Source organism: Perissodus microlepis, chromosome 6 (genome assembly GCF_051167445.1).
Source record: "Perissodus microlepis isolate ML-2025 ecotype Zambia chromosome 6, ASM5116744v1, whole genome shotgun sequence".
Taxonomy (NCBI): Eukaryota; Metazoa; Chordata; class Actinopteri; order Cichliformes; family Cichlidae; genus Perissodus; species Perissodus microlepis.
In genome coordinates, this window is record NC_140466.1 from 1,919,498 (window position 1) to 1,932,474 (window position 12,977).

General features: G+C 45.9%; 1 protein-coding gene across 5 annotated transcripts in view; it reads left to right on the top strand.

The window, feature by feature from the left end:
* sh3pxd2aa (SH3 and PX domains 2Aa) overlaps positions 1-9,303 on the top strand; it is a 100,838-nt gene extending 91,535 nt beyond the window's left edge. For all 5 annotated transcript variants that reach the window (XM_084930158.1, XM_084930157.1, XM_084930156.1 and 2 more), the window contains one exon: positions 240-9,303. In XM_084930158.1, the coding sequence (XP_084786284.1) occupies positions 240-2,378 (2,139 nt within the window). In that variant the 3' untranslated portion in view covers positions 2,379-9,303. The remainder of the gene's footprint in view (positions 1-239) is intronic.
* The last annotated feature ends 3,674 nt before the right edge of the window (positions 9,304-12,977 follow it).

Sequence of the window (12,977 nt, forward strand, 5' to 3'; positions counted from 1 at the left end):
AGAATTCACTGTGCAGGATTCAGGATGAGGGTGGAGATAATGACAGAGATTCCTTCAGGGGTTTTTTATTAAGTTATACTGAGGTGATTCTTTTAACGACTGCAGTAATAGATGCATCATTGATCTTGTTACAGTATTCTGCTTTCATTAGCATGTCTTTAATCACTAGTATGTAGCAAACACATATATATATATAAGTGAGTATTTGTTCCAGTAACTCTTTACTCCTTGTTGTGCAGGTAATAGAGAAGAATCCTGGAGGCTGGTGGTACGTGCAGATTGGGGAGATGGAGGGCTGGGCCCCCTGCTCCTACATCGACAAGCGCAAAAAGCCCAACCTCAGTCGTAGGTCCAGCACACTGACCCGCCCCAAAGTCCCTCCTCCAGCTCCACCTGTCAAAAAACAAGAGTCTGAGGAGGCTCCGCCTTCTGCTAACTCTTCCTCCAAAACCACAGAGGTGCCTAGCAGGGCCGTGTACGAAGAACCTGAATATGATATTCCTGCAGTCGGATGCGAAGGTGAGCCTGAACCGGATCCCCTGAAGGACGAGCGTTCCCGCGATGTGAAGATCAACAGTGTGGTCAGCGACAAGTACAGCAGCTCCCCTCCGTCCTGCAAGGCCTCACCTCCTTCCTGCAAGGCCTCCCCTCCTGTCTGCAAGGCCTCCCCTCCTTCCTGCAAAGCCTCCCCTCCTTCCTGCAAAGCCTCCCCTCCCGTTTGCAAGGCCTCCCCTCCTTCCTGCAAGGCGTCCCCTCCTGTCTGCAAGGCGTCTCCAGTTTTCGCCCATCGAAGAACCTCCTTCAGGTCTGTAGAGGAGGTTGCTAAGGAGGAGTGTATCTATGAGAATGATGGCTTCAGGCCGAGCGGCGGTGTTGAAGGAACCCTGACTAAAGGTTCCAGTGAGCCTAACTCCCCACGGAGCTACCATTCCTCCACAGTCCCAAGAAAACCCTCCGGATCTTCGCCTTTACCTGGCAGGCCCATGAAAACCATGACACCAGAGATGAGTCGGAGAAGCCAGACCCTGGGCAGACACATAGATATCAGCTTCAGATCCCAGGATAACAGCCCTCACTCGTCATCAGATGAATTGAGCAGAGGCTCCAAGAAAGGCCCTGTCTTCAGCCGGGAGGTGGAGCAGAGAATAGGCCAGAGCCCCTCCACCAGGCCCAAGCCTTCCGTCAGACCTAAACCCCTTTTGACCAAATCAGAGCCCCAGAGTCCAGAGAGGATGGACATCACCTCTCTGAGACGACAGCTGAGGCCTACGAGTCAGTTTAGACATAGCCTCAAACCTTCTCGTGGGGAGGACTCTGAAACAGCTTCTGTTATATCATCAGAGGACTCGGTGTGTTCACGCAGTACCTCAGATCTCTCCTCTGTTTACTCCAAAGGAAGCCGTGGTGACTCCGATGTGGAGGGCCCCAATCTCTACCGCTCCGTGGATGCCTATAAGAAAGTCCAGGACTCTGAGATCAGTTTTCCAGCTGGGGCTGAGGTCGAGGTTTTGGAGAAACAGGAGAGTGGTTGGTGGTACATCCGTTGGGGCTCCGAAGAAGGCTGGGCTCCCTCATACTACCTGGAACCTGTCAGACAAATGGGTGACGGTGGTGGCTTAGATGGACACGGGAGTGGTGGGAGTAAGTCCAACAGCCTGGAGAAGAATGAGCAGCATGTTTTGGCCCTCAATAACATTAATATTCAGGGCCTGACGCAGCAGCATCAAGGCTTGAGGAGGAACTCTCCACCGATTCCTTCCAAGCCTCCCGGCGGCTTCTCGAAGCCATCTGGGATGGTTAATGGAGGCGTGAGGATGAGGAACGGGGTACGCCAGGTGGCGGTGAGGCCTCAGTCTGTATTTGTCACCACTACGCAGCCAGCCAAGGACACCCACTACACAACAGGGTCCTTGAGAAGGAACGAGTCGCTGGGCAGGAGCGATCACTATGGTTCTGGTTCTGCCACTCTTGGAGTTCGCCGAAATGCCTCATTCAGCACCGTGCGGCCACACGTAGTTGTTGAAAGCCAAACGAGGCCTGCCGAACGCTCCAGTCTGTCTTCGGGGAGCGCGTTCAGCACAAGCAATGTCCAAGACGCCCTGAGCAGAGTTAACCACCAACGCAACGGTATCCCCGTGTCCACGGTCAGACCCAAGCCCTTGGAGAAGAGCCAGCTGATCCACAACAACCTTGGCAGGGATGTGTATGTGTCCATTGCCGATTACCGTGGCGACGAGGAGACCATGGGGTTCACAGAGGGAACCTGTCTGGAGGTGTTGGAGAGAAACCCCAATGGGTGGTGGTACTGCCAGGTGCAGGACAGCCTGGTTCCCCGCAAAGGCTGGGTCCCCTCTAACTACCTTGAGCGGAAAAAATAAAGGCAAGCCTACATCCGTAGCCACGCCCACCCCCAGCCCCCATACCCCTCTCTAGGCCCTTGGGCGGCGGCATCACTCCTTGAGAATGTTACCCGCAATCTCCCTTAAGCAATATGTCCTTGAAAATTGACATAAGGTCAGACTGTGTAAGGAGAAAGATGTTTTAATCTGATAAAAAAGGACACTTTTAGTGCTGGTTTACTAAAATTTATACGAAAGGAGTGGGAAGATTTTCAATATTTTACCTGGGAAGCAGAGACAGAAACATGGAATTGGCCACACTGGTTGAGGAAGTTCGAGGTGGATGCTGTGTCTGACATGTAAACTGGTCTAACTGGGAGCGATGACCTCTTAAAGAGGTTTGTGTCATGAAACACAGAAGCGGAGAAGAGTAGTGGCTACGCTCATCCTGCCCATCACTGACTACGATGGCCAATAAGTGCCTTTTGTATTTGGTCACCTGAACGAAGGTTCTAAATGGTGGATGGCAAACCAGTAAATCAACCAAATCTTTACAGAGTGCCATAGTCCTATGAACACCACCGAGAGCGTTTCTATACAAAGTTACGAGTTCGAAGCGCAAAGTTTGGATTTAGACGTCTTCAGTTCGATAAAGAAAGAAAAGCACGAGTGAAGGGACTCAAGTTCCCAGAGGATTTATTTGTTTTAAGCCACAAAGTCGTCAAACAAAGACGATAGTTGAATCTCATCATCACAACTTCTCTTTAGTTTGTTTCTGTTAACGTGTCTCGTGTTGATACAAGTCTTCCTTAGAGAATTATTTCTGCTTTCTTGTGACATCTGTTTTCCACCGACAGCCTTGAATTGGACGAGCCAAAGCTCGACTCTGGCAGAATAGACGGCTGACGTTCGGTTTCTGTAAAAAGTTTCTATCAAAGATACCACAGAAATATCTTAGTGTCATTTTTCCTGGATGTAGTCATCTGGGAGAACAAATTTATTTAAAAAAACCCAACAAACCTGTGAAACTTGAAAAATACAGAACAAGCAACGGAACAATGAGACCTCATACAAGCGTAAGGATAACCTCATTGCACAGAGATGCTTTTAGCTCCAGGAACAAATGATTTTGTGTATATTGTGTTGTCATAATGCAGCTATCGCGGTGATGAATTGCAAGCATACTGGAAACGTAGTGAAATAACTTTAATCCAGGGATTTATTTGAATAGATTAGAGGCCAAAATGTGATCGAACCAAAGAAAGATATCACTTCATTGGCAGTTTTGGGGATTTTACCGTTTACTTACGGTACAAATGGTAACACACTTTCACCAAACTGCCTAAAACGAGTTTTCTATCAGTATCTGGAAGCACTTGAAGGAAGTGAACAGTTAATTGTAATATCAGATATTGCTGTGCAGTATTGGGATTTAAACAGAGACTAGAGTAGGTATTTTATTGTTATTAGCGACTGTTTGAAATGTGACGGTAGAAATAATTCTTCCAAAAGGAGTCAAAGTTCAAAATTCTGATGGCTGATGTTCAAGACTGCTGAAATACATTTTCTAACGAACACGAACATTATGTTCCTGCTGGACAGTATCATAGTATTAAACAAAGTGCAGTACCTGCTAGATCGCAGTTATCTATTTTAACAAAACCATATTTGTGTTTTTGTGGTCTCTGTGATCGCACACCGACAATAACGAGGAGCGAAGTGGTTCTGTTTTGTGAGTTAGTGCACTTTAAAAACTGCTTTTATGGTGCATTAATGTAAAGATGCAGTAAATACTCAGCATGTTATTTATTGAATATGTTTTTTTGTAATTATTTAATATTTTCCAAACATGAGGATGAGTTCTGCTCTCAGTGGCAGGAGATTTGGTCAAATTGGAGACCTCTTGTGGAAATTGAAAGGTACTACAACGTGACTTTGAGGCTTTTTTCCCGCAGTCCTACCTCAGTGCAATAAGCGCTGCTGGTCAGTGAGTCTCCTCAAAAACTGTTTTGTTTTTAATCTTAGTGCAGCTAAAACTGTTTTATTGCACATTTTGTTTCGCATTGGGCAAGAATTTAGTTTCTGAAAATTGAGTGATTTTTTTCTCGATGCTGTTTGCTGCAGCTTTAGCAAATCATGGGCACTTCCTTCATCTTTATTGTGCTTTACATAATGCCTGATAAAAGCATATTTATAATGAATAGTATTATTATTTCCACAGTTCCCTTCATTCAAACAGAAACCATCAGTGTGTCCTGTGATGGTAATAAAATCACTGATGTATGGACCTATAAATAAAACCAGTAACCGTCTGGGTGCTGACAGGCCCCATCCTTAGAGACGAAGGCATTATGTAAATGTGTCGAATCACTCTAAACATTTCGCTCCAGCACATTTATTATTATTATTATTATTATTGCATATCGCTTTGTTTGATTGAGCTGAACTTACTTGCAAGGGAATCGTTCTGTGTTGAGCCTGCGTTTAGCTGTGTAGCATCTTTATTCATGCTTTTACTTCGTTTTTCTTATTTCCTCTTTTTTTCTTTCGTTCTGAACCCACGAGGAAATGTGCAATAGATTAAAAAAAAAGAAGAAAAAAGACAAAAACACTTCACGCTTCAGCGAAAGGAGGAAGATCATAGTGGGACGGGAGTAGATGTTCCCGGGCAGGCTGCCGGTCACGAGGCTTTTGCCGTCTTTTCCAGTGTGTCATGTTTAAGTCTGTTTTCAGAGAGCAGGTGTGCGAGGTCCTGACGTCAGAGCACTCGTCGGACCAAAGCAGCGACGCGTCATCATCTGCGACGTGATGAACTAACATGAGGATGTCTGCTCCCGCGACCTCCGTCAGCTGACCCATTCTGTAGTGACATTACAGCCATCTGGGATCTTCGTCACAGACGTAGAGTCACTGGCCCACCATCATCACCATCATCGTCGGGGGCTCTCAGCTGTCACGTTTGTGCCTGAATGGAATTCTTTGATTGTTTCTGTGTTGTTGTTTTCTTCTTCCTCTCCCTCTGGACTGTGTCCTCTGCCCACCTGCTTGGATGCCTCTTTTGACATTTACCCCCACGGCTGTCAGACCAAGTCGGGCCTTTTCGTCAGCGATCACCGCGGCGATGTTGACCTTTGGGACCGCCGGCTGGCAAAGTGACGTCGACGCCAGCGTCTCGGCGGTAAACAAAACACCGGGGAGACGAACGCTCCTTCAGGCCGTTTCAGTTCAATCCATCAACTTCCAGGATAAACACCAAATAGAGAAAATCCTGTTTTTCCCCCCACGCTGTCTTTGCAGAGAGATCGTGCTGCTCGTCGAGGCCGACGCGCAGAGCCCGGTTGTTTTTGGGGGTCGGCTGACTTTGTGTTTAACTCCACGTTTAACGGAAAAGTCATCGTGGGAAATTCCCTTATTTGCTTTGTTGCTGAGAGATTCGCACAGATTTTTGAAACTCGTTTTCAGTCAAAGCTGGAAGCCAGTTCTGAAACCTTATTACTGTCACTGCACACCGCAGAACAGACACGTCCGTCTGTGAGCTGTCTGTTTTCAGCCCGTTGCCTCTGCTCACGTTCGGTTTCTGACTTTTAGACGAAGAAACACAAAAACTGAAAGTGCAAAGAGCTCAAAGCTGACAGCTCCGAAACTCCCACATCAACATTTGTTTGTTCAAGATGAAATTTCTCAGCAGGTCACTGGACAAGAAATAGTCCCTTTAAATCCCTCATTAGGGCAAAATCGCCAAAAATATTTATCACGATATACATTTGAAAATTTGCAATAACGATATAAATACAAAATACTTCACAACTCCACAACTTTATTAGTGCAAAAAACCCATCAATGTATTTTCACTTAAACAAGCAGCTGTTTTTCATGTGCATTAAAGCTACATAAACATGTAACAGTGCAAATGCAAATTCCTCGCTGACAGTTTAACCAAAAGGCATTTCCAGTGGAAACTGGCCGACATGTCCTCAGCATAACCATGTATAATATCCACAAAACTTAAAAAGAGGTTATACACACACAATACGGTAACATTATGTTGAAGCACAGTACTGTGCTAAACCAGTTCCACACCACTGAAGTTGCAGCATTTTTACAAACCAGTTCTGGTTCATCTGTTTCATTCAGCGATCCGCTTTCGCCCTCCTCATTCTCCGTCGCCGCCGTGCTTTTTCCGCCATGTGCGTATGAAAACAAAGGCACTGCGCATGCGCGTTTTACCCTTATTCTATCGCCATATTTTCTTATCGTTGCCCAACGTTATACCGGTGTTACCGTGAACAGGATGATGTGGCCCAGCCCTGTCCCTCACTTCCTGCTTTTCCAGTGTGTTTCATCAGTGCTGTCAGTCTGCTTTCACTCTCAGCAGCAAAGTGAAAATAGTCAGAGTACGTTGGAGTTTTGCTCTTTAATAACCGCTCGGTTACCGTCCGCTACTTTTTGCCTTTCACCTGCACAGCTCAGCAGGTGTCCACGCCAACGCGGTTTCCGCGAGTCTTACAGGAAACGCTCGAGTTTTCCATCATCTTCCCGGAGGTCAGCGGAGCGAGACGGCTCCGCTTGGCCGTCTGATTCCTCGCTCTCTCTTTTTATTCTAACAAACGGACAGCGCCTTCCGGGCGTGAAGCGCCTTTCCAGTTTTGTGTTTTTGATTCACCTCCGTCTCCTTCCTCGACACAGCCGGGCCGCTGAGATCACAAAGATGCCCGACAGGGTGGAGTGTGTGTATGTGCGTGATGAGATGGATCGTTTGCAGGTGTGTTGGAGAAAAGAGAAGTCGGAGGTCAAGGAGGGGTTCGTAGGATGGAGGCAGACAGACGACGGATTAGATAGCAGATCCGAGGAGACGAGGCAGCAGGGAGGTGAGAGGAGCTCTGCTTTGATTGGAGGGAGATGAACAATGATGTCTTCAACAGGAAGCCCATTTTATCAAACTCCTTCTAACCACCTTTCTAGAAACCTCACACCTAATGGCTCCTCTCCTGAGCCGAGCTGTGAAATCTCAATACGTCAAACACAGTTTTAATTGAGCCGCTTGAAGTTTCCAAAGTCTGTGAGAAACGAATTGATGGTGCAGCAGCTTCTCTCGGCCTCCCCGCCCGTCTCCAGGAGAACTTCAGAACTGGTCCCACCTCTGATATGAGCTCCTCCTCCTGCTGCTCACATCTCACGTAGCCCCGAGGGTGGGAGAGCCGAGCCGGCTGGTGGAAAAAACGTTTTTTAGAATAAGACAAAAAAGGCTTCATGTTTTGCTTTATTCTCTCGTGTTTTTGTTGAGAAAATAATTGAATGTTGTAAAAAGGGTGAGGCGGGATTTGAAGGGCTCGCTGGCTTCTAATGAAACGCCTTAAAGCTGTAAACGAAAGACATAAAAAAGTTTCAGAAGTCGGCGGCAGGCAGAGCGATGGTGGAGGTGATGAAGGCAGGTTGGGTAGGAAAGTTTCAGTAAGTGTGTGGGAGCAGGTGAGGTGCATTTAAGGGGGGCTTTGTAGGTTTTTAATTAACGTCTGGTTGCTTGTTAGAGCGTGAGAGCAGAGATGAGCCGCGGATGCTGAGGGCTCTTTCTCAAGCAGGTAAAACAGAAGTGCAGAAAATCAGGCGATGCAGATTATTTATGTCACTCTGAAAACTTCCTCATGCAGTCGCAGCCGTTTGAGATGCCAGCAGGCATCAGCAGGAGCTCCAGAGGAGGAGGCTGTGTCGAGGAAGGAGGCGCGCCGCTGTGCCTCGGCGGCGCTTTCTTTGTCTCCGTTCGAATCCCCGTTTCCAGTTAGCACAACAGTGTGTCTTAATTAACCTCAGCCGGTCTGACAGTATTTCAGCACTAATGGCTTCCCAATAAAGAACGCCGTGGCTTCCTGCGTGGGAGACGGCGCCCAGCGCTGCGGCCGAGGTGAGCTGTCACAAGTGACTGATGCTGAGTGACAGCTGAAGTAGTATTTTAATGGCAAAGGCAGTGCCTGTTTTTCTTTTTAACTCACCGGTGCATTTGTAGAGTAGAATCTGTCCCCACCCTGCTGTGGAAAGCAGTGTGCCAAAACAAAGCGCCCGTGGAGCTCGCGATCTCTCGATTCTGACAAAAACAGTTCGTTACCAGCACGTCAGTAACAACTACAGGCCTCGAGTTGGACCAAAGGAGGTGCTACTCTCACTCTCTTTTCTTTCTGCTTTTATTGCCATGTTTTTAAGCAGGTTCAAACTGTAGCGCATGACTTTAGTCGCCCCCTTCTGGCAGTGAGAGTAACTGCACACTGACAGAAGGAAAAGTTGCAAATGACAAAGATTTTACTTTGTGCTGAAAGGCTTAAAGGTCCTTTTTGTAACTGCTCTCTTCAACTGTAACTAAATGTTTCACCACCAGGGGGCAGCATTTAACAGCGCACGAGTTGAGATGTTTCCAGATGTTTGCTGCTGTTTCATTGCTGCTGTTGGCCTCCCACCTGGCCACCATTGTGTTCCGTACGCTGCACCACCCCGTGGAGGGACACGCCGCCCTCGTTTTCCCCACATTTCATTGTGATTGCTTTCGTTAATTTTGGAAGGTTTTAAATTGTATTTACTCGCAGGAATTTACAACAAGTACCTTTAATCAGTGCGCTGTGAAGTCTTGGATTTATAACAAAGTCGTGCACTGCAGCTTTAAGCCCTGCAGAGTCCTTGTTTTCAAAAGATATGCCATGAAGAGCCAAATGCAGCTTTATTCAAGACCCCCCCCGCACACACACACACACACACACACACACACACCAAACTAATGAGAGCAAACACAGTCCAGATCCCTTCCTGATTGGAGACCTTCTGCACATGTGCATTACTTGTGAAAACAGGACATTTTCTTATCTACGGTCTCATTTTGACGAGTCTTGTTCCTTTTTTTGTATCTTGTACATGTTTACATTGTATCTCGCATTGCCCAAAAGAGAAACAATATTAAATGTATAATCTTTGTTGTTTTAAACCGCCTCCTGTTCATTTGTCTCACGTGTTTCCACAGATAAACAGCAGCAGAGCCCCTCTACAGAGTTTGTGACAGCAATATTACTGATTGAGACATTTATCTCCATTCGCCTTATTGTGCAGGCCAGATTAAGTGAGTTTAGATGTGCAGGAGCAGAACGATGCAGCTGGTTATATATAGCGAGAGTTATGAGGGGAAAGCGTGAGGAGGCTGAGAGTGACGAATGAAGACGAACGAGCGCTCGCAGCCTCAGTTCCCCGCTAAAGAGCGGAGACACAAATTTTTGTTCTCCTGCATCCAAACGTGTGCTCGGAGAGATTTATCACTTCTGTCCAAGGGAATGTGAAATATCACACCTCTGTGTCGCAAATCTGCACCTCTTAAAGGAGAACACAGGTGTTCAGCAGGAAGTGCAGGTCAGGCCGTCACTCAGGAACATGAAATAGAAAGTTCAGATCTCTCCCCTCATAAGTTACTGCTCATTGTCAGCTGTTACATTGTAATAAGCGAGCTTCCTCACGCTGGCTACCCCACGCGCCGTTTTTAATAGGGGAACCTTCCAGGTCTGACAAGTGAAGCCTTAACCCTGCGTTCTTTCTCATGCCCACCAGGCTTGTGTTACTCTCACATATAGTAGCATCTTAGCAGGGTCCCCGGGGGGTTTCGGCTCTACCCCTCAATGCATTCTGGGTAAAAGACAAATTGCATAAGAAGCTGTGCTGATTTACGTATTTTGGTTTTTTTGACACTTTGCAGAGCAGCAAGCTGGAGATATTTGAGTTCAAATATTTACATAAACATACATATATACACATGTGCATGCATGAACATGTATGCTACATATTTGGGAACCCGTGACCTCCACACTCTTGATTTGTTCCAGTTGTAAATTTGCAGCTAAGCTAATGTGGAAAAAGTCTCAGTGCTGCAGAGATGTGTATCATTTAGAAAAATAATCCAGCTGGTTGGTTTTTAAATTACACACCTGGGATCCAGCCTCCTCTGTTATGTCTCGCCATGCTTTAATTGGACCTGTGTCCACTGCTTCGTGCACATATTTCATAAAACTGGATGGTAAAAAAAAACTTGGAGTTTCCATTGTTCTGTAAAGAATTGCATTTCTGGGCAGCACAGACTGTGTGTTTCACCAAAGTACAAACAGTACCAAACAAAGCCGCGTAGCCTGATTGTGGCCACAAACTCGCCAAAAGCCAGAAAAACATCAAAATGCTCCGACAGATGCTCCAGGAAGTTACACAGAGACGCATCAGCGCTGACATCTGGGAAGTCTGGAGGCCTAAAATTTAAGAGGTACCGCAGTCGGGTGATAATTCAGTTTATTACTCATGTAAAAATCATCTTTTGTACGCTTAAACTAAAATCCTTCATGGACACTTTCATTAAAACATTTAAATGTATAAATCTAGATGTTAGGATCTATTTACTCACCTTTTATAGACTCCATTGTCGTCTTCAGCAGATGTTATCACTTGACCTAATTTGTCAAGGCGATGTAACTTGTCACAGTTTTTACCTGAAGTGATTCTTCTAGTCCAGGGGTGGGGAGCTCGAGGGCCGGTGTCCTGCAGGTTTTAGATCCAACACAGCTGATTTAAAGTTCTCCAGAGGCCTGGAAACGAACTAATCATGTGATTCAGGTGTGTTGACCCAGGGTGAGATCTAAAACCTGCAGGACACCGGCCCTCGAGGCCTGGAGTTGCCCACCCCTGTTCTAGAATAACCCACGTTTGCTGAACACACTTCCCAAACATCTCCACTAGATGGCTCTGTTGGTCCGGCCTCGCCTCAGACATTTTCATATGAATAAAGCTGCAGATTCAAACTCAGTATTTATGCTGAGATTGAGTCTTGAAATGAAGTTCTATTATGATCAGGCCTTTTTAGCCATTCTCTACATTAAACCTAATAATGCTGGATGTTAACATCGACAGACGATGATCTCTGACAGAGTTATGAATGCTCCATTGAACAATGATCAGTATTAAAAGCACTCGTCTGGTTTATTCTTTTCATGACATTATTACTCATCTTCTTTATATTCCCGACTCACTTCTATTATACGGAGATGTCTGAATCGGATGCAGACAGATGCTATCTGGCAGCTCTGAGCAATACATCTGGATGAGGTGCTTCATGAATTTATAGTGCAGTCGTTTTGGTGGAAGTGCACCAACAACTCGAGTTTTAAAGTAGATCTGCTGAATCCCCAGCCTGTCGCCGTGAAGCTCCCCAGCAGCTGGTCCCGAGGCAGAGGCCGAGGAACACGAATCCACAGAGCACCGGGCCGGTAACCGGCTTAGCCCTCCGAGAGCCGAGGGGAACACGGCGTCGACATCTGTGCCCGAGGCCAAGCCATGAGGCAGGATGTGTCAAAGGTCAAGTGTTCACAAACACTACTAAAACTCCACAAGTCCGGTGTTACCTCCAACTTTCTCTGGAGCTCTGGACCTCATCCCACAGCATCCTCCGGCACATATAGAGCTGTAGTAATACTTGAGTTTCCTTTTTCCTACTGTCTTGTTATTATTTGACTGCAAAAGAACTACAAGGAAAGGACTGCTGGCTAAAACAGATGATTAAAAGGGCCTAAACAGAGCTGTCATCAGTGCTGTAGTAATGCAGGGAAATCAGTCTTATTTTCCCATCCAAGAAGGGAAATGCTCACAGAGCACGAGCGTGCTTTTAATCTGTAGCCTCGGCATGTTGACACAGGTTTTATCCCCAGATGTTAATAAAAACTGCTGAGGCTGTTGGCTAAAGTAAACCAGATCATCTCCACGTTGCATTGCTTTTCATTTCAACGCCACTTTTAATGCTCAGCATGCAAAATCCACCTGATTTGGCAAAATAATCACAGTATTGAATAATCAGGCCCCATCTTATCTGAATGACCTTGTAGTACCATATCACCCTATTAGAGCACTTCGCTCTCGCTCTGCAGGCCTACTTGTTGTTCTGAGAGTATTTAAAAGTAGAATGGGAGGCAGAGCCTTCAGTTTTCAGGCCCCTTTCTTCTTCCCTCACTATGACCTCTCTGCACTGGTCACAGCAGATGGCCCCGCCCCTCCCTGAGCCTGGTTTTGCCGGACGTTTCTTCCTATTAAAAGGGAGTTTTTTCTTCCCACTGTCGCCAAAATGCTTCCTCTGTATGAATAAAATTGAATTGGCCAAGTTTTACTGTTTGCTAGCACGTTAGCCAAAGATCAGTTTAGCTTTAGCACACATAACTTATTAGTTACCTCCAAAAATATGTTCTTCTTATATTTCAGTTTCATAAAGGACCATTTCAGTTTCGACACCAAAACATTTTTAATATATATGCAGAATTAATCGTTTCCAATATTCTGACTCGTACTGAGAGAAGCATTTGGCAGCCAAGAACCAGCTGATGCTTCTTGCTGGCTTTGTAAACAGGAACACTTTTTCTAAAGCATTTTAATCCTGCTTTAAAAGCTTCACGATTGCACATGTCATTGTTTGCAAGCTTATTATCCATTGCATCTTTATTAACACTCTGGTTTGCTCAGCTGTGTGTAAAGAGCTTAAAATGCTAAATGGTTTCAGCTTTAAGTCGAAGGACCTCACACACACTCTGATTTTGTCTCTTCATGTAAGAAAAATCACGTCACATGATTAAATAAAGATGAGACGAA